General features: G+C 38.2%; 1 protein-coding gene across 4 annotated transcripts in view; it reads right to left on the bottom strand.

Moving 5' to 3' along the window:
- GADL1 (glutamate decarboxylase like 1) overlaps positions 1–19,613 on the bottom strand; it is a 205,990-nt gene that overhangs the window by 73,875 nt on the left and 112,502 nt on the right. For all 4 annotated transcript variants that reach the window (XM_074267624.1, XM_074267623.1, XM_074267625.1 and 1 more), the window contains 2 exons: positions 17,201–17,252; positions 8,137–8,226 (listed from right to left, as the gene is read on the bottom strand). In XM_074267624.1, coding sequence (XP_074123725.1) covers positions 8,137–8,226; positions 17,201–17,252 — 142 coding nt within the window. The remainder of the gene's footprint in view (positions 1–8,136; positions 8,227–17,200; positions 17,253–19,613) is intronic.

The following is a 19,613-nucleotide window of genomic DNA, read 5'->3' as shown; positions in this document are numbered from 1 at the left end:
TAGTCCTAAGTGGCAAAGTGGGGACTTGAATCCAATGTCTTCTATTGACTGCAATATCTTTAATAAGTGGAAGGAACTACACATATCTCCCAAGGGATCTTAATTGCTAATAACACAAGCATTTAGAATTCTAGAACTACAGCATTCTCACTAATGTGCTTGTATGACCCTGGGCAAGTCACTTAATCCTATTTACCTCAGTTTTTTTCATTTGTAAAATGAACTGAAAAAGAAAATTGCCAACTACTCCAGTATCTCTGTCAAGAAAATCCCAAATAGGGTCATGAAAAATTAAACATAATTGAATATGACTGGACCACCATCACAGCCTCCTCAAGGGCAGGTATTGTTTTTAGTGAGGCAGTTAAGTAGCAGATAGAGAGAGAAGCTTGGAGTCTGGGAGCTCCAAGTTTATAAACTGCCTCAGGTACTTACTAGCTGGTTGCATGACCCAGGACAATTCACTTAAATTCTCAGCTTCCATCATTTCAACCATTAGATGGAGAATAATAATGGCACTTAAATTAAGGGTGGCTGTGAGGATCAAATGAGATATTTGTAAAGCACTTAACTGCAATTCTCCTCCTCTTCCTCCTTTTCCTCCTCCTTCTCCTCCCTAAATTCTAGCACACTACCTGGCACATAGCAAGTACATAATAAAAAGCTAAATTGATTTAAGCTGGATTGGAAGAATTAGGTTTTATAAGTTTGTTTTTAAAAGCAAGGGTATAATGAATGGTTGGAGCACAGAGCTGGTAGGGAAGGAAGAAAACAATACATGTGATTGTCACATGGCTGATCAGTGTTGAATACCCTAACCCAACATATTTTCTGAGTATTCTCAAGAGCCACCTGGTGCCATCTCCCTCTGCACAGTCAGAGATAAATTCCCCCTCTCTTGTCTTGCCCACGGTCACCAAGAGCATTCATTATACTGTGGGTTACAAGAGCTGACAGTTCTGCAAGACACAAGTCTACATCAGAGAACCAAAGTGTTCTTTCTGTTTATTTATTTCTTTGAGCTCCTCAATCCAAGATAAACCCCCAAATAAATTTCAAGGGTATTTTAGCAGGCTTCAAGCTATAAATCACATACATAGGCTCTCACAGCCTAGGAAAGAATGCCGTTGACATAAACTGCAGCAATATATCTCCATCCCACATGTGTGCACACATGTGTAGAAACACACCAAAGCACACACACACGCACGTACACATACACTGACAAAGTGTTAAGGAAAAATTAAAGAATGTATGAGCTAAAAGAAACACTTATGTGTTTGAAAAAAATCAACCAGATATCAGATTTTGGTAGATTTAATAATGAGTAGACTTTCTGCTAAAAACTTGTACAGTCTTAACTCAGCTAAGACCCAAGTTTGGGGTGGGGTTGTCTCTGTTTCCTATTGATTGTCGCAAAGTATCACAATCATCACAGGACAGATACTCAGTGTTGCCAAGAACTTCAGAAACCCCTGAATCCCCCCTGCACCTGATCGACGTTCTCCTGATAGCTTCCACTAGAAATGGACATCTGTCCTCTGACAAGGGCTCACCTATCACCATCCCAAGCAACCCATTGTACTTTTGGCTAATACTAATCTTTAAGATATTTTTCCTGACAGTGTCTAAACTTTTGGCCCTAGTTCCATTTTATGAAACTAAATAATTTTTTCCCTTTCTTTGTGTCAATCTTTCAAATGCATGGAGGCAATTGGTATACTCCCATTAAATCATCTTCTCTCCAGTCTTACCATGGTATAGCAGCTAAAAGTACTAAATTTGGGGTCAGGAAGATCTGAATTCAAATTTAGACTCAGACATTCACTAGCTGTGTGATTCTGGGCAAGTCTCTTAACCCCTGCCTCAGTTTTCTCATTTGTAAAATGGGTATAATAATAACAACTATCTCCCAGGTCTTTTTTGAAGATCCAATGAAATAACATATACAGCATTTTGTAGAACTTAAAACATGTCAAAATTAACTACTACTATTATGACAATGATGACTATTACTATTACTACTACTACTACTACTGCTACTACTACTACTATTACTACCACCACTACCACCACCACTACTGCTACTATTTCAAAGCCCTTTAACTATTCTTGTTACATTGTTCTTTGCTGTTGTTCAGTCATTTCATTCATAGCCAATTCTCCATGATCCCATTTGGGGTTTTCTTGGAAGAGATATTGCAGTATTTTGTCATTTCACTTTCCAGCTCATTTTATAGAAGAGGAAACTGAGGCAGACAATTTTATTATTAAATTATAATTTTTTAATTATTAATTTTATAATTAATTTCTTTTAGCTTTTGTGGTTGCACTGTTGACTCATAAGATGCTTTAATTTCTTTTAAAAAACTCAGAATTTTTTCAGACAAGATGGGGACTAGCCAAGCCTCCTCAATTATTTTCTTGGAAATTTGGATCTGTATCCATACATCCCCATCCTATTTCATGTTATTAAATTCAACCCAAATTCTCTAGCCTCTCAAAATCTCTTTGAATTCTGCCTCTGGGATCCATGTGTTATCTCTCCCTCTCAGACTTTTGACTTGTACAACCTTTGCAATCATGCCATCTTTGCCTTTATGCAAGTATCAATCCATATGTTGGCTGCACTCCATACTCCTTACAGTAGATATTCTAGACCTTCCCTTCTCTCTTCTAGCTTCTCTCTCTTCCCTCTTAGATTTATAGTTGTTCAGTCATTTCAGTTATATCCTACTTTCCACAACCTGGTTGACCATAGCCATGCCATAGGGTTTTCTTGGAAAAGATATTGGAGCAATTTGCCATTTCCTTTTCCAGTTCATTTTACAGATGAGGAAACTGAGGCAAACAGGATAAAGTGACTTGTTCAGAGTCACACAGATAGTAAGTGTCTGAGATCAGATTTGAACACAGGTCTTTTTGAGCTCCATCCTTTGTGACACCCAACTTCTCTCAGGAGAAGATGTCATCAAAAAGCATACTGAAAATATATAAATTATACAGCACAAATTCTCTCTTCTTCTCAATTATTTACCTCAAAACCTTTAGCATATTGTCTTATATTCTCTTTTCCTTCACTCTAGTCTTTGACAAAGCAGTGGTTCTTCTCTTTCCCAAGTTCAACCCTACAACTTGTGCCCTTGAGTCTAGCACTTCCTGTGTCCTCCCTTCAATCATCCTCTTTCACTCTCAAATCTCCATTCTTCCTTTATCTACTGGCTCCTTCCCTGCAGCCTACAAATATATCTATGTCTCTATTTTTAATCATTTAAAAACATCCTTCGCTTCACCCCACCTCAAGCTATGATCTTTTATTTCTTCTTCCTTTGATAGCCAAACTCTTAAAAAAATTTATTTCCCCTCATTCTTCTACTTTCTTCTTTCCTCCCAGTCTTCTAAACCCAGCTTCAATTAGCATTTTAGCTTGTCACTAGCTTGCCAATCTCTTTCAGTGTTAACCGGTGGTCTCTTAAATGCCAAATCCAGCAGCCTTGTTCAGTCTTCCTCCTTTCTGATCTTTTGGAAGCATTTGCACCTTCTAACTTCACTGCCTAGATATTCTCTTCTCCCTGGGCTTTTATGGCACTATCTATTCATAATTCTTTTTTTGCCTAAAGAAGTGCTTCTTTTCACTCACATTAGGTGGACCAGCATTCATTTGCTGTGCCCTATCAATGAGCATCCATGAATTAGTTCTCTACTGGTTGGCGTCATCCATCACCTCCTATGAGATCAATTATCATCCATATACATATAAATCCCAAATCTAGATAGGGTAATTATTAAACATTTACTATGTACTAAGGTATCATGCTAAGAAATGGAGAAACAAAATATAGGAAAACAAAATGGTGCTCACTATCAACAAGCTTACATTCTAGTAAAATAAGACAAAAACAGAAAGGAAAGACAAAGCAACAATATGTTAGATGTCTTCAATGTATCTCAAATTTAACACGCCCAAAATATAACTCATTGTCTTCTTTTACAAACCCAGATTTGAAAACCTAACTTTCCCATAGGCCCACAAATTTCAAGCTATGTAGTTTCCTCTTTCTTAACCATCTTGCATCTCCTTGCTATCCCATCAGTTACCATGTCTCATGGAGTCTTCTTAAAAGAGGGAATTCACACAGCAGCCACCCTGGCTTAGGCCCTCATCTGGACTAAGGCAACAGCTTCCTACATGGTCTCCTATTTTCTAGCTCCTTTTTGTAGTCCTTATTCTATACAACTGCCATAGCGATATTCCCAAAGCCTACTACATTCCACCTCTTCCCTCCCTACTTTTATAGATGGAATGCTCTCTCTCTTCATCTCCTTAAGGGTATTTATGTGTTTGTATCCTCTGGGCCTAATATAGTGTCTGATTCACAATTAATTGCTTAATAAATGCTTATTAAATTGAATGTCACTGAAATGACACTCTAGGCCAGGGGTTCTCAAACTACGGTCCACGGGCCAGATGAGGCCTGCTGAGGACTTTATGTGGCCCGCTGGGTTATGGCAAATGGGCTGAGGGGTGGAGACAGAGTGTGAGTTTTTGCTTTTACTATAGTCAGGCCCTCCAACAGTCTGAGGGACAGTGAACTGGCTCTCTATTTAAAAAGTTTGAGGACCACTGCCTAGGCTTTTCCCCCTTTGAACTTCTGTGGGGAATTATATCTCACTTCTGTTACCAATCAAATCCTATCTTGTAGTTTACATTGTCCCAAAATTCTGAGTAGTTTTCAGCTAGTAAAGCTTTAATATAGCTATATGTAAAAGTTATAAAACATATGTAAAATATATAGTTATATTAAAGTCATCTTAATATAACTATAATCCCTTAAAACTACAGTCTAACTTGGGATGTCTTGTATTTATTCCAATACATGTCACATCTTCTCACTGGCCTGTCAGCAACTTGAGCCCAAATATTGCATCTCTTCATCTCTGGATCTCTCATACAGAGCTCTCAGTAGAGCTCCTTATTGAAAAAAATGTTTAGTAAATGGCTGTTTAATGAATGAATGCTATTGGAAAAAGAAACAGGAAACCAAGCTTTTAAAAAGAAGACAAATATTTCCCAACTGACAGAATGAATAACTTTAGTCGGTTACTGAACAATTACATAGCACTTTTTAAGTCTTACAAAACATTTTTGCAATTTGTAATGCCTCCTAATAACCCTGTTAGTTGCTATTTTTCTCCCCATTTTACAGATGGGGAAATGGAGGCAGACACTGGTTATGTGAGTTATCCAGAATAAGACAGTTACTCTGGATTTGAACTCAAGTCTTTCTGACTCTAGAGTCTAACATTTTACTCTGTGTGCCATTATCTGGTGTAGGGGTCTCAGCTGGTCAAATACTTAGGATACAAGGTATATCTCACAGTAAATTGAATTCACAAAATATCAATCACAGTAGGTGTTTAGTCAATGGTTATTGGATCGATGGTTCTTAAACTGCTTTTTAAAAAGTTCTGTTGGAATCTATAAGACTGCCTGCCATCTGGGGGAGGAGGTTGGGGGAGGAAGGGAAAAAATCTGAATAGAAGTAAGTGCAAGGGATAATGTTGTAAAAAATTACCCATGCATATGTACTGTCAAAAAAAGTTATAATTATAAAATAAAATAAAAATTAAATAAAAAAAGAAAAAAAATCATAAAAAAAAAAGTTCTGTTGGAGAAGAAGACAATCTCATGGAGTGCTAAGCAGCCTTTGTTTTCAATTGAGTGTCCTATTCTATATTCTTATTATGAGTCAGTCCTCTATAAGAGACTGTGTGAGGTAGGGAATAGAAAACTGGCCTTGGACCCAACTTTTGTTCTTGACATAGACTGGCTGTTTGACCCTGGGCAACTAATCATGTCCTAGGTTAGCCATTTAACTATTAAACTATTTAACAAAATAAATAACAAATACAACAACAACGTAGATAATGTTAATATGTGGTTTTAAGTTAATATGCTGCCCCCACAGTTCTTTAAGTACAGTTTAGCATATTTTTCTATTTGAGTGTACATTACTACCCTAGACATCTTTTTTATGATTATAAACTGCATACAATGTGGCAACCAGCACTGGCAGAGGGAGTTTAGTCCTTTGGGATTTCCTTATACCAATGAAATCCCAGGTCTGATGGAAAAAATAAAAATATCCAGAATTACTTCTTTGTAGGATTGCTTATTAAAAAAAAAAAAAAAAAGCACTTATGTCACTCTCTTCTCTACTTCTTTTGACTACATTCTAATGACTCTTTACAAAGGAATATTTCTTAGTTGGAAAAAAAAAACAACACTGATTTTTCTCTTAGCTCCAAGTATTTCCACACACACCCCATTCCTCAAGAAATGTCAGCAGCTTTCCATCAAAGTGAAAAATGTGAGCAGAAAGATCACGATTAAATTTTCCCTTCCTCCCATTCGGATTTCTTTTTATGGGTTGCTTACCATCAGAAATGTATTCTTAAGCACTTCTCTGCCTACATTATCCGACAGTAATGCAAGACAAGTCCCAAGGACAGTGCTAAGTGCCTGAAATAGGTAATGAACGCTCTGTCTAGACACGGATGCAGTGAATGCCATTCATCGTTTCTTGACTCCACCATCTGCCGCCGGTTTTGATAGTAAGTAGAGTATTTGTATAATGTCCATGTCCATTATATTAAAGAGAAAGAAGTTTAATTAGTCATGCATAAATAATGAAAATGATAAACTTTCGAATCTGAGGAACATTTTTGGAGTAAAAAACGTAGCAGAACAAATGGGGCCATCAGTGGATTTAGCCAATATGTTGTGACAAGGGAAGGCTGACGTGACGATCACAATAGGCCACTAGGTGGCACCATGGTGCACAGAATGCTGGACTTGATGTCAGGGAGACCCAAGTTCACGATTTGGCCAAGACTCTCACCCCCATGTGACTTAACCTCTTTCTGCCTTAGTTTCTTCCTCTGTAAAATGGGAATAACAATAGCTCCTACTTCACATTATTCTTGGAGGGGCCAAATGAGATCATATATGTGTAAAGAGCTTTGTAAATCTTAGAGCCTAGATATTATTATAATCAGAGAATCCCAGAGATGAGAACAAGCAGCATAAATGTAGTCCAACCTGAACCTGGATGGAAACCCCTCCATGATCTTCTCAAAGAGTTGCACATCTAGCTCTTATTTGAAGATCCTCCAATGAGAAGGAAGATCCTCCTCTTTTCCTCCTAACTGCCTTCAATACTATCACTGGAGACCTTTTTCCCTTCTCCTGAAAGAACGGGCAGATAAAGTGTCCAATATTTTCTTGATAAGGAACAATTTTTGACTCCCCATTGATTTAAAAGTTTCAGTGGGTAGGGATAGAGGACTGATGAATAGGGGACAACAGGGAGAGAAAGCAGTCAGACACTCTCCCACTTTATCACCAGGAATCCTCAGGAGTAGGGGGAGAGAGAAAGAAGAGCCCACAGCAAGGAGACTGACTTGGAAAGTCTCAAGATTAAATGGCACGGGGGCAGCTAGGTGGTGCAGTGGATAGACCACCAGCCCTGAATTCAGGAGGACCTGAGTTCAAATCTAAGCTCAGACACTTATCACTTCCTAGCTGTGTGACCCTGGATAAGTCACTTAACCCCAGCCTCAGAAAAGGAAAAAAAAAAAAAAAAAAAAAAAAAAAGATTAAATGGCACATTGTAATAACATTCTGCTCTATAACACCAGGCTCTTTGGACTGTAATTTAGACTCTTTGGAACATGGGTGTTCATGATTTCATCTCAATTTACCACCAACCCCTTCATCACCTGTTGCAGAAGCATGTACACTGGGGTTCCCACCATTTTGCCAGTTAGAATATTAGGGAAGAAAGAAAAATTGAAGCTGAAAGCAAGACTGTGGGAGAGCTCCTGAACAGCCTCAAAAGTTCCCCTAGCCCATGCCATCTCCTCCATTCTGCATGGCTGGTTATTCCTCAGCCTTCTTAAAATTACAGCCTCTTCCTACCTCACTACCGATCCCCATAATTGTCTCCTATACTCAGGACATACACCCACAAAAAAATCAAAGATCAAATCTTAAGGAGGTTTGTTTATAGTGCCCAGCACACGGTGGCCACTGAATTATCAGTTCTACCAATAAATAAAACTCGGTTCACTCACCAGGTTCAGCTTTGCCCAGAACTCAGGTCCTTCTTCCATCTTCCTTAAACTTGGCGGAATGTACCAAAAGCAAACGTTAGCAAACTCGGGCTGAGAAAGAAGAAAATATACAGAGTTTCCATTAACCTAGAGGGCAAATCTATATACAGTGCTCACTGCCTATCAAAGATTCAAGACAGAAAGTATAAATGTATCTCTCCATTTTTTACAACACGCTTTCCTTAGCTGTTTTAATGCATTTCTTGTTTGTGAAGAATCCCAAGCCAAATTCTAGAGGGCCAAAATCCCATTCTACATGGAAATTCAATTAAATTCAACTACCATTTATGAAAGGAGATAACACAGGGTGGAGAGTAGATAGAGCAGTGGACTTGAAGTCAGGAATACCTGGGTCCAAATTCTGCCTCAGATGCTTAGAAAAGAAAAGCCAGAAATCTTTTTGAATACTTATCTCATAAGGATGTGAATATAGTCTGCACAGACTAGGAGGGATGAAGTGAGAGGACACTAGAATCAATGGAAAATCCAGAGTTGCAGCACTTTGGCTAACTGACTTGACCTGTGCTAGCTTTTGTTTCTTCAAAACAAGGGGGCTGGATTCAACAAACTAAGATTCCTGTGGGTTCTAGATATTTGATCCTATAAGTGAATGAATGAGGCAAATACTAAACATATACTATCAGCAAGTGTATGGGTACAGAATCCAGGAGATGCAGCTTCTGAAGTTAATTTGATGGGGGAAAAAGAGGAATATAAAATAGGACTAGAGAAAATACCAAAGCAACACCCCAGCTCTTTGGCTTCCTTGGAAGGAACCTTAACAGGAGTTGATACACACCTTAGCAAAGCACGAGTCCTGTCTATAACCTCTCCATCGAGTAGTCACCATATTTCCTTGAAAATATCTAGTGAGGTAGGCTAATTGTATACTATTTCAAAGTCTGATTCTTTTTGTACAGCAAAACAACTGTTTGGACATGTATACCTATATTGTATTTAATTTATACTTTAACATATTGAACATGGATTAGTCAACCTGCCATGGTGGGGGAGGAGGGGAAAAATTAGAACAAAAGATTTGGCAATTGTCAATGCTGTAAAATTATCCATGCATATATCTGGTAAATAAAACTATTCAAAACAAAACAAAACAACCAAAAAGAAAGAAAGAAAAGAAAATATCTAGTGAGGGGAAGCTAGGTGGCACAGTGGATAGAGCACCAACCCTGAAGTCAGGAGAATCTGAGTTCAAATTTGACCTCAGACACTTAATACTTCCTAGCTGTGTGACCCTGGGCAAGTCACTTAACCTCAATTGCCTCAGGGGAAAAAAAAAGATGTGAAACCATCTAGTGACAGATAATTCAGTACTCCTCAGGGCAGCCCTGTCTACATTTGGATGGCTGTTGTAGGATGTTGGTGCTTTTTACAAATTGGCCTTCTTGTAATTTTTTTCCTCCAGATCTGTTTGGAACCTAATCAGGACAAGGCTAATCCCTTTTCTGGTTGAATTCCAGAATCTCAGATGCAGAATGACCTGGCTATTTGCTCTGCTGCTCCCTATTTTCCAAGCCTTTTTCTTTTTTCTTTTTTTTTTCAGTCTAAACATTCCCAGGTGTTTTAATAGATCCCTTCCTCTAAAGAACTGGTTTCTGGTCCCTTGACCAACCGGGTCATCTTCCTTCATATCTACTTTAGCTTGCCAATTTCTTTCTTTAAATACTTCACTCAGAACTGAAAAGAACACTCCAGCTATGTCCCGATGGACCCAGAATGCAGCAAACTATTTTCTTACTCAAAGTACAGTTGGCCTAAATCCACACTGGTCATTTTGACCTCTCATACTGTTCACTTATGCTGAGCTTGCAATGCATTAAAACTTATACAACTTTTTCTTCCTCTTGGGAACTGTTTTCTAGTAATCTCTCTCTCTTGTTCTTCATTTAAAACCAAAACCAAAATAAATAAATAAATAAAAATAAAAATAAAAAACCTAGATATGGAATTTTGCATTTTCCTTTTTTAATTTCTTCTTGCTAGCTTCAGTCCATTTGAAGTCTTTGAAGGATTCCCATCCCCTTATTCAATGACTATTCCACACCATTTTCTTTCACTAGTGTTTGGGGAGCATGCATCTATCCCTTAATGTAGGTCATTGTTCATAGACTAAATAGAATCAGGCCAAGGACAGAGCCCTGGGGCACTTCACTAGAAAGTTCCCTCCAGGCCAACACTGAACTATTCATTAGCATGCTGTAGGATCAATCAGTTCCAAATGCACCTGACTCGAAAATCCTGCCGTCCCTATCAATCCCAGTAGAGAGAGATTTTGTTGGGCATCTTGTTGACTTCCAGATTTGTTGTGTTCATGGAATTTCTTTCTCTCTTTTTTATTAAAGTTTTTTATTTTCAAAACATATGCATGGATCACTTCAACTTTCACCCTTGCAAAACCTTGTGCTCCAATTTTTCCCTCCCTTCCCTCCACCCCTCCATGGCAAGTCATTCAATAAATGTTAAACATGTGCAATTCTTCCACACAGATTTCCACATTTATGCTGCGCAAGAAAAATCAGATCAAAAAGGGGGAAAATGTGAAAGAAAACAAAATGAAAGCAAACAACAACAAAGATAAAAATACTATGTTCTGATCCATACTCAGTCCCCACAGTCCTCTCTCTGGAGGCAAATGGCTCTCTTCATCACAAGGCCATTGGAACTGGCCTGAATCATCTCATTGTTGAAAAGATCCATGTCTATCGGAATTGATCATTGTATTATCTACCTGTTAAGGTGTATGTACAATTTTCTCTTGGTCACTTCACTTAGCTCCCTCAGTGTCTCTCAGTTCATGTAAGTCTCTCCAGGCATTTCTGGAATCATCTTCCTGAACATTTCTTACAGAACAATAATATTCCATAACAGTCATATACCATAATTATTCAGCCATTCCCCAGCTGATGCATATCCACTCAGTTTCCAGTTCTTTGCCATTATAAAAAGGGCTGCCACAAATATTTTTGCACATAAAGGTCCTTTTCCAGTTTTTGATCTCTTTGGATAGAGACCCAATAGAGACACTGCTGGATCAAAGGGTATGCACAGTTTGATAGATGTAAAGGGCTGAAACTCTGAATAGGTATACTTGAATCAGACAACTGAGCACTTAAGGCTAATTACCTATTGGACAATGACTATTAGCATTTGTTTGGAAAAATGGCCCTTCTCACTATTCCCTTCTGGCTCGATCTTTTGGTGTGTACAGATAATCGCAGGAGGGATTAGACTGGAAGTAGTCCTCAAACTTTTTCAATAGGGGGCCAGTTCACTGTCCCTCAGAGTGTTGGAGGGCCGGACTATAGTAAAAACAAAAGCTCACACTCTATCTCCACCCCTCAGCCCATTTGCCATAACCTGGCGGGCGGCATAAACGTCCTCAGCCAGCCACATCTGGCCCATGGACCATAGTTTGAGAACCCCTGGAGGGTGGAGTTTGACAAGCTAGACTCACTTTGCAGGATGAGGAGAAGGGAGGTTGGTGATGAGCTTATGGCGGTTTTCATCCATCTCCTTTACTTCTCCCCCTAAAGTCCAAGGACTTTTGCTTATCCTGACTCGGGCTGATTCCTGAGGTCTTCAGGGAACTAGCCCTGGACTTTATAGACAGCCCTTTGGACATAGTTTGGACATAGTCCAGTGCATTATTGACAGAGAGGGGAGTAGACTTATGATGTCATTGGTAGAATCAATTATTGTGAGTCTATAAGCTTAAGCACTGCTAGCCACCAGGTGACTTCTGGGTATACAAAGAAAGGTAAAAACATAGTCCTAAGAGAGAAAAAAAATCTTCTATCAACACAAGTCAGGATCTTTTTTGCAATTTATTGTGTTAGTGAGTTACCTAGATTATTATAAAGTTAAGTGACTTGCCTATAGTCCTACAGTCATTGTGCCAGAAACCAGGTGTGAATCTAACTCTTGACTAGACTAATCTAAGTCTTTTCTAGACTAGCTTTGTGCCAGGATCCTTCAGGTCTTATCAGAAAGGGACAAGAATCTGATCTGGATCCTCATGTTCTTAATGACTCGATGATGGTCCCTCATCCTTTGCTAAGTCTTCCTTTAATAATGCTTGCTACTCTCTTCTGTTCCCACCACGAATTGCCATCAAACCTACTGGCCAACAGTCTGAATTATCTCCCTTCCTTCTCATTCTGAAAGCCAAAGCAATGGCAGCTCCTCTCTGGTCCCTTTGGCTAATATAACACATTAGTAATGGTTTAACAATCACATCTGCATATTCTTTCAGCACCAAAGGAAAGCCAGAACAGACAAGGTACAAATTAAAGTGATTAAATAGCTCCTGCCTCAGATTCCTACTCATTCTTGTTCATCATGTGTCTGATTCCTGACTGCAGGACTCTCGTATTGACCCCTGAATCTCGCTTGTGGGAAAGCCCTGCCTCAAACTGCCATTGCCTTCCAGGCTGGCTCTTCTTGGTTTGCCTTTGGTTTCTCAGTGACATCTCCCCCAGGAGAGCTATAAGCCCCTTGTAAAAGTACCTTGTCTGTATCGTTTTGGCTTTCTTTACCCATCACATTTCACATGAGACCTTCAATACTGACTACACAAAGTATTGTTGGGCTCATCTCAGACATTGGGAACACTCCGATATTATTCAGACTGACTTTTTAGAACTATGAAAGGGATCCCGAACTCTTGAAGAAATAAGATGTCATATCTCTTCTATACAAAAGGGATGAATCCAACATCAGACCTGTTGAAAGACTTTCAAAGTGAATATTCTAGCAGGTTTAGCCAGCATGAGTTTACTGTGAACAAACTCTGAAACCCTAACTTTAGGACTGGGATTCTTTTATAGGGTTTCCAGACTGTTAAAGCAGAACAGTAAAGGTACAGATATATCCAGCAGGGCATTTGGCAAAGTCTTTCAAGAAAGAATTGTTGGCTTGATGATAATCTATTTATCTATGAGAAGGAGATCAGGGGGATTTACCACTACAGCAAAATCATTTCCAGAGTATTGACTTAGAAGGAATGATAAGGTTAGAATAGATCATTGATTTTCAACTGGTGGAAGAGGATAGTGCTATCTGAAGTACTATAAATGGGGCCAATGAAGTGGCCAGAGCCACTCAGTGGGGCATGGGACAGCTGTCAAAAATCCATAAGGGCAAGATGAGATCAGGTCTAGAGAATCCAGAGATCATGGGAATCCAATAGCCAAAGTGAGCAGTCAATGGCCAGGAAAGAACAGAATCAAAATTGAGACGTCACATTGTACCATATTCTTTTTTTATTGCACCATATTCTACAGCTAAGATACTTATGATCATAACTTATTACTATGACTCATTATCTTTTTTTTTGCCTTATTCCACATTAAACTTGAAGCACCTGAGGGCAGACACTTGGTCTTATCTGGACTTTATACTACTACCAACACCCAGAACTGTGGTACACATCAAAGAGATACTTAATAAATGCTGAGTTGACTTGAAGGGAATTGGAACAGATGTATACAAATAAGAGCCAGTCCACAAATTGGTCCGTTCTTATTAGCCCACCTAACTGATGAATGGGCTAAAAGGATAAAGAAGCTGGAAAGACAAATCAGAGATATAAAGGTCAAGTTACAGAGAGCCCTACCTCTTTTAAAGTGACTTTGGTATTTGATATTTAGTTTTATCATCATTATAACAGTTATTTTATGGCACTCTTAGATTTGTAGAAGGCTTCATGTACCTCACCTTATTTGAGCCTTTGAAGGACATTGCTGTATGGGGTTGACAGGTATTATCAATTCTCTTTTTCCTAGTGGGAGGCAAAGTGATTTGTCCAGATCACGTACTGAAATATGAGCTTAAGGCAAAACCAAAAAGCATTCTTCTGATTCCAAGGCCAGTATCTGTCTAACACATCCCCTTACTTTTGATTATAGAGATGCTATTTAAGGCCATTCTAACTAAAAGGTACTAATTTAATTCAACATGCATTTATTAAGCACCTACTCTGTCCCAGGAACTATGCTAATAATTAGAGATAAAAATGAAACAGTCCCTGTTCTCAAAGAGCTAACATTCTATTAAAGAAACAACATTTTTTAAATGTCTATATAAATTATATCTTAAAAGCAGCAAGGTGACACAATAAATAGAGCATTCGGCTTACAGTCAGGAAGAACTGAATTCAAATTCAGCCTCAGAGTCTTACTGGCTGTGTGACCCTGAGCAAGTCACTTAAGTGTTTTTATCTCACTTTTCTCATGTATAAAATAAGCTAGAAAAGGAAATGGCCAACCACTCCAGACTCTATTCCAGGAAAACCTCAAAATAATATTTCAAAGAGTCAGTTACTACTGAAACTACTAAACAACAACAAAATAAAATATCAGTTAACCAACAGTGTTTGTGGAGTGCTTATTATAAGTCTAAAGGTATCTAAATGGAACAGTACACCAAGTAATAGACCTGAATTCAAATCATGACATCCTCTAATTGCTTATGTACTTCATTTCTCTAAATCTCAATTTCCCAATCTATAAAAATAGGGTTAATAATAGTCTCTCCCTTACAGAGTGGTTGTGGGGAGCCAATGAGATAATAATTGTAAAGCACTTCACTAGCATTAAAGTGCTTTATGAAATCTATGTTAATGATGATTGATGGTGATGAAGATGATGATGGTTATGATGATGATGATGGGGATTGGGATGATGAGATTGATGGGGTGCCAGGCACTACTTGTTGAAAGCTCAAACAAAAATGGAAGTTTTTCCTGGCTTTGAATAGCTTACATTCTACTGGATTACTCCTACCAATACAGAAACATGGGGAGAAAGGAAATCCAAATGGAAAGAGCCAGGATTCTCCCATGAGCTGGAAAAGCAGCCAGGGACTAATAATGTAAGAACAAAAACACCTTCCAAGATATATCTGCTCAGAATCTCAAATTGAACACAAAAAAATTAAAGATGTGATGTTCAGGTGCCTAAGAATAATGAACGCTTCCTTTGAAATGGTAACTTCCTTTGCTGTCAAGATAATATGTATTATTTTTGCTTCTGACAGTAAAAAAAAAAAGGAAGAAAGAAAGAAAAAGTAAGAAAAAAATTTCAAGTACTCTGCTCTCCTCATTGAGAGCAGCTCCATACAGTGTTTTCAATATTTCTCTTGACATTGTCAGCCTTAGAGCCTTAACTACAACCTAGAAAACAGTGACGATTACTGCTATTAGCCTTTTTCTTAAGAAAAACAATTTTCCATTACATCAAATGCATTTTCCAGAGAAAAGGGAACCATTCACATTATCCATCCACTTTACTATAGAAAAATGCAGAAAAAAATTATTCTAACCATGCAAGGCAGGATTCTGCTCCCCTCTCACAGCCATTCAGTGAAAATCTACCTAACACATAGAGGAGACTTCTTGATAAATCATGGATACCAATGAAGCAGTAAAATTTCCCACAAATATTAGAGGGCCAAGCTAGAAGCCTAATCTTTAGTTCCACTGAATCTGACAACTGCTTTATTGCTTTATGTCAAGTGCTAGGTAAAGGAAGGGATGTGCTAGTAAAAGGTTTAACAATCTGTTCTCTGAAAAATTGACAAGTACCCAGCACACATTTTTAAGTGTAATCTGCATCAGTAACATTTTCTCTATCATTGTAGTAATCTTAAAGATTCAACAAAACCAACAAATCAGTCCTTAATTTCCTGGAAAACTTATGAGGTGGAAATGCACTCATTGAAAATTTAGTGATGGTATCGCACAATCCTGGAGGATCCAGCTCCAGCAACCGCTGGATATAGGTCATACAGAATGAAATAAAGCAGTCCTGCCCTCAAAGAGCTTATATTCCATCAGACATTTTCAAAATGTATGCTCTCAGTTTATTATTGCTATTGTGATATACATTATTATTGTAACATCTGAGAGACAGGACAAGATAGTAGATAAATCCTGCTTCTAATCTTGATTCTGAGGGAGGAAGAGATTGCCTCTGTCACATCCTAGCTTTGTATAAATCATCATGTCATTTAATTTCTGTGGCTCTTTTCATTGCAGCTATTGCTGTTCAGACTTCTAGGCAATTTTCTAAGTCTACTGGTCATAGAAAAATTGCTGATCTGGATTAGAAACTCACAGACTTAAATCTGGAAGGGATCATTTAGTTGGCTCCTCCATTTTATAGTGGAAGAAATTAAGTCCCAAGAGTTTAACTGACTGACTCAAGGTCAAATAAATAGTAAATACCAAAGTCATAATTGAAACTGTCTGACTCCAAATATCAGCACTCATTGCATCATACCACTATCAGCAGAGGAAGATTCTATGCTGGGGGTGCTTACGGTATCACATTATAGTACTTTCCATCCAGCAACTTGTAGTAGAGTACAATTATTATCGCTTCTATTTTGCAGATATGGAAACTAAGGTTGGAAAAGATGATGAGTTATTGGAAAAGTGAGAATTCTCAATACAGGGCTTCTGACCCCAAGATCAGAGGTTATTCCCATTTACCTCCCTATGTTAAAACATAAAAATACTGTGTTACTCATTTCTTAAACTTCATGAACAAAAGATTCTCCATTTTATTGTAGCTTAAATCCGATGGGATGGAAAAGAAAAGTAGTTTACTCCTTTAAAAAGCAAACAGAGGAATAAGAATCTTTTTCCATTCCCTTTAGGAATTGCATCCTAACAGATTTTCCATATTTTTATAGTCTTGACAGTCCATGGAGTCAATAAGCAATTTGTATATAATAATGTTATAATTTATTCTGCAGAATCCTGGGTTAATTATTGGTGAGCACTTTGATTTCCATTGCTTAAAAGCATGTGTGTGTTCTCAGTAGATCCTACAGAGGAAAAGTATTCAGTAATAGAGTAAATTAACATAATGGACTCTCTGAATTAAGCTAATGATTGATTTCCACCAGCTATAACTCCAGCAAAGAATAACAGAAGAGAAAATGGCCACCTTTATCCCTGTTGATTGACAAAAATCACTAACAAAACAAGCCTGTGTTGACTTACCTCTAAAAGCAGTCGGAATCCTTCCCTTTTCTTAATTTCCTCCACAAGGTACCTGTAATTAAAAAACACAACTGCTTCAGAAAGAGAAACTCCAAAGCCAGGAGTATTTCAGGCCCAGAATATTATTGTAATCACCATTCTGAACATATAATCTTTGTTCTAGAGCTATAAAAGTTCTTGGAGGCTATTGATACTGACCATCTCATTTGGCAGATAAGGTAACTGAGGCTCAGAGATGTTAAGTGACTTGCCCAATATCAAACAGCTTATGTTTAAAATGGGATTTGAATACAGACGTTGCTGATTATATGTCTAGGTCTCTATCCACTAAATGAGACTGCTTCATCAATGGACAGACACATTATTCTAGAAACTCAAATAATTCTTGTATTTCTTGGAAGGTTAAGTAAGAAGGTAGAAATTTTGTCTAGAACAAGGAAGACAATTAAGGTCATTTCTGGGTGGGGAGGGGCAAGTGAGATAAATGGACTTGAAGATAAGAATTAGCAAATTAAATGTAGTAAGACTCTTCCAAGTCATAGGATCTTAGATCATAGAATCATATTTTCAGAACCAGAAGAAGCCTGACAGATCATTGAGATTACCACTCTACATTATCCTATCTGGGGGCACTGTCCTGATCCCTAAACTTTAATGTTATCTACTAAAATGCCATTCAATGCTACCCATGGACTAGCCAAGTATCTCCTGTCTCCTCACATATTTATAATCATAAATCTTCTAATCTCACCACAACTCTGTAAAAGCAATGGATCCCAAATTCTTTTTTAGCTGTAATATTCAGTAGCAGAATGGAATAGCCGGGCCCTATCTTCAATCGCTTCCTGGGTCAACTGGCATTTAGTATTGATTGACTGATAAAAGGAGATCTGGAGACTCATTCCCAAATGGGCAGTAATATTTGGATCAAAACTGTGCTCTATTGCTTACCATGTAGATATTACTTTACTTCTTACATCTGTAAAATAACAGGATAGACTAAAATTTCTTAAACTGTGATCCACAGGTCAATGGATGGATTTTAGGGGACTGATGACCTTGGGTAAAAAGATTACATCTTTATTTTCATTAACTTTTAGTTCCTTTTGTAATCATTTGTATTTTACTTTATTCTTTTAAAGCATTATTCTGAGAATAAGTTTCATCAGATTGATAGAGGGGCCCATGGTATACAAAAAAAAAAAAAAAAAAAATGAAGCCCTAGCTTAGAGGAATTTTGTTTCCCTGCAGATGTTTTATGAGTCTTTTACAGTTTCTCATTTTCTCCTGCCACTTTAAGATCTTGCCTTTCCCCAAGGCCTTTGCTCCCCAAGTCTGACCACAAGTACTGAGGCCCCTCTTTTCCCCTTCCCTCTCCTTACTAGTCTTCATCATTTTATTAAAGGATACCCTTGGATTCACTGAGCCACTTTAGGCTTCTGAAATCTGTCATCTGTATTCAGTCTAGCCTGCAAATTTTAGTGCAAATGTGGACTTGCATGATTCATCACAGATACTCACCTGAGTATAGGTGTCTTTAGCATGGGTGATTTATTCTAGATTTCTCTTCTTCTCAGTCACAGAAACATAGCCCCTGCTACAAAAGCCACATCATGTCCCACCTAACCTTTTTTCTCACTGGCAACAATAAATCTCTCAGTCTTCTTGTGAGTGAACAGAGTGCATTCCTTTGTTGGAGATTATGGGCCTAGGGAATAGATAAATGAGCCCCTAGGGGTCAGCACCAAGGAGAGCTGCTGAGTTTGTTGTTGCTATGAAGACTGATGCCCATGATTCTTCAGTGTACCGCTTTAAAAATCACCCCATGGCGAATACCCATTTAGCCTGATTGCTGAGACATACCACAGCAGGCCAGACTTCCCAATGGGTAGCTGCAAACGCGGCAAAATGCTTTTGTTTTTCTTCTCCTGCTGAAATGCAGCAAGTATAATTCTCTGTCTTGTGTCAAGCAGAAGTGGTATTTTCTAACCTGTGAGGTTTAGAATTGTTTTCCCCATCGGAACTGAGCAAACATAATATAGTGGAAAGAGTGTCATGAGTAGTGGGCACAAGAGTAAACTCTGATTAAGGAGGACTTGGGTTTAAATCTCATCTCAGATACTTATTAGTTGTATGATCCTGATCAAGTCGCCTAACCTCTTTGTATCTCAGTTTCCCCGTCTGTAAAATTAGAGAGAGTAAAGTTGATGGTGTCTTCCAATCCCAAATCTATAGTCCTATGATTCAGAATTTGACAAATTTGGGAAAAAAGATTACACCTTTATTTTCATTAATTTTTAGCTCCTGGGTTCTGACATTTGTCATCTCTGAAAGCAGGTAAAGTCACAAAGCATTAGCTGTGCCTCAGTTCCCTCATTTATAAAATAAAAGGATCAGGTTCAGTGGTCTCTAA

Source organism: Sminthopsis crassicaudata, chromosome 5, assembly GCF_048593235.1.
Source record: "Sminthopsis crassicaudata isolate SCR6 chromosome 5, ASM4859323v1, whole genome shotgun sequence".
Lineage (NCBI taxonomy): Eukaryota > Metazoa > Chordata > Mammalia > Dasyuromorphia > Dasyuridae > Sminthopsis > Sminthopsis crassicaudata.
The sequence above is the reverse complement of the archived record's forward strand: the minus strand, read 5'-3'. Positions and strand labels throughout refer to the sequence as shown.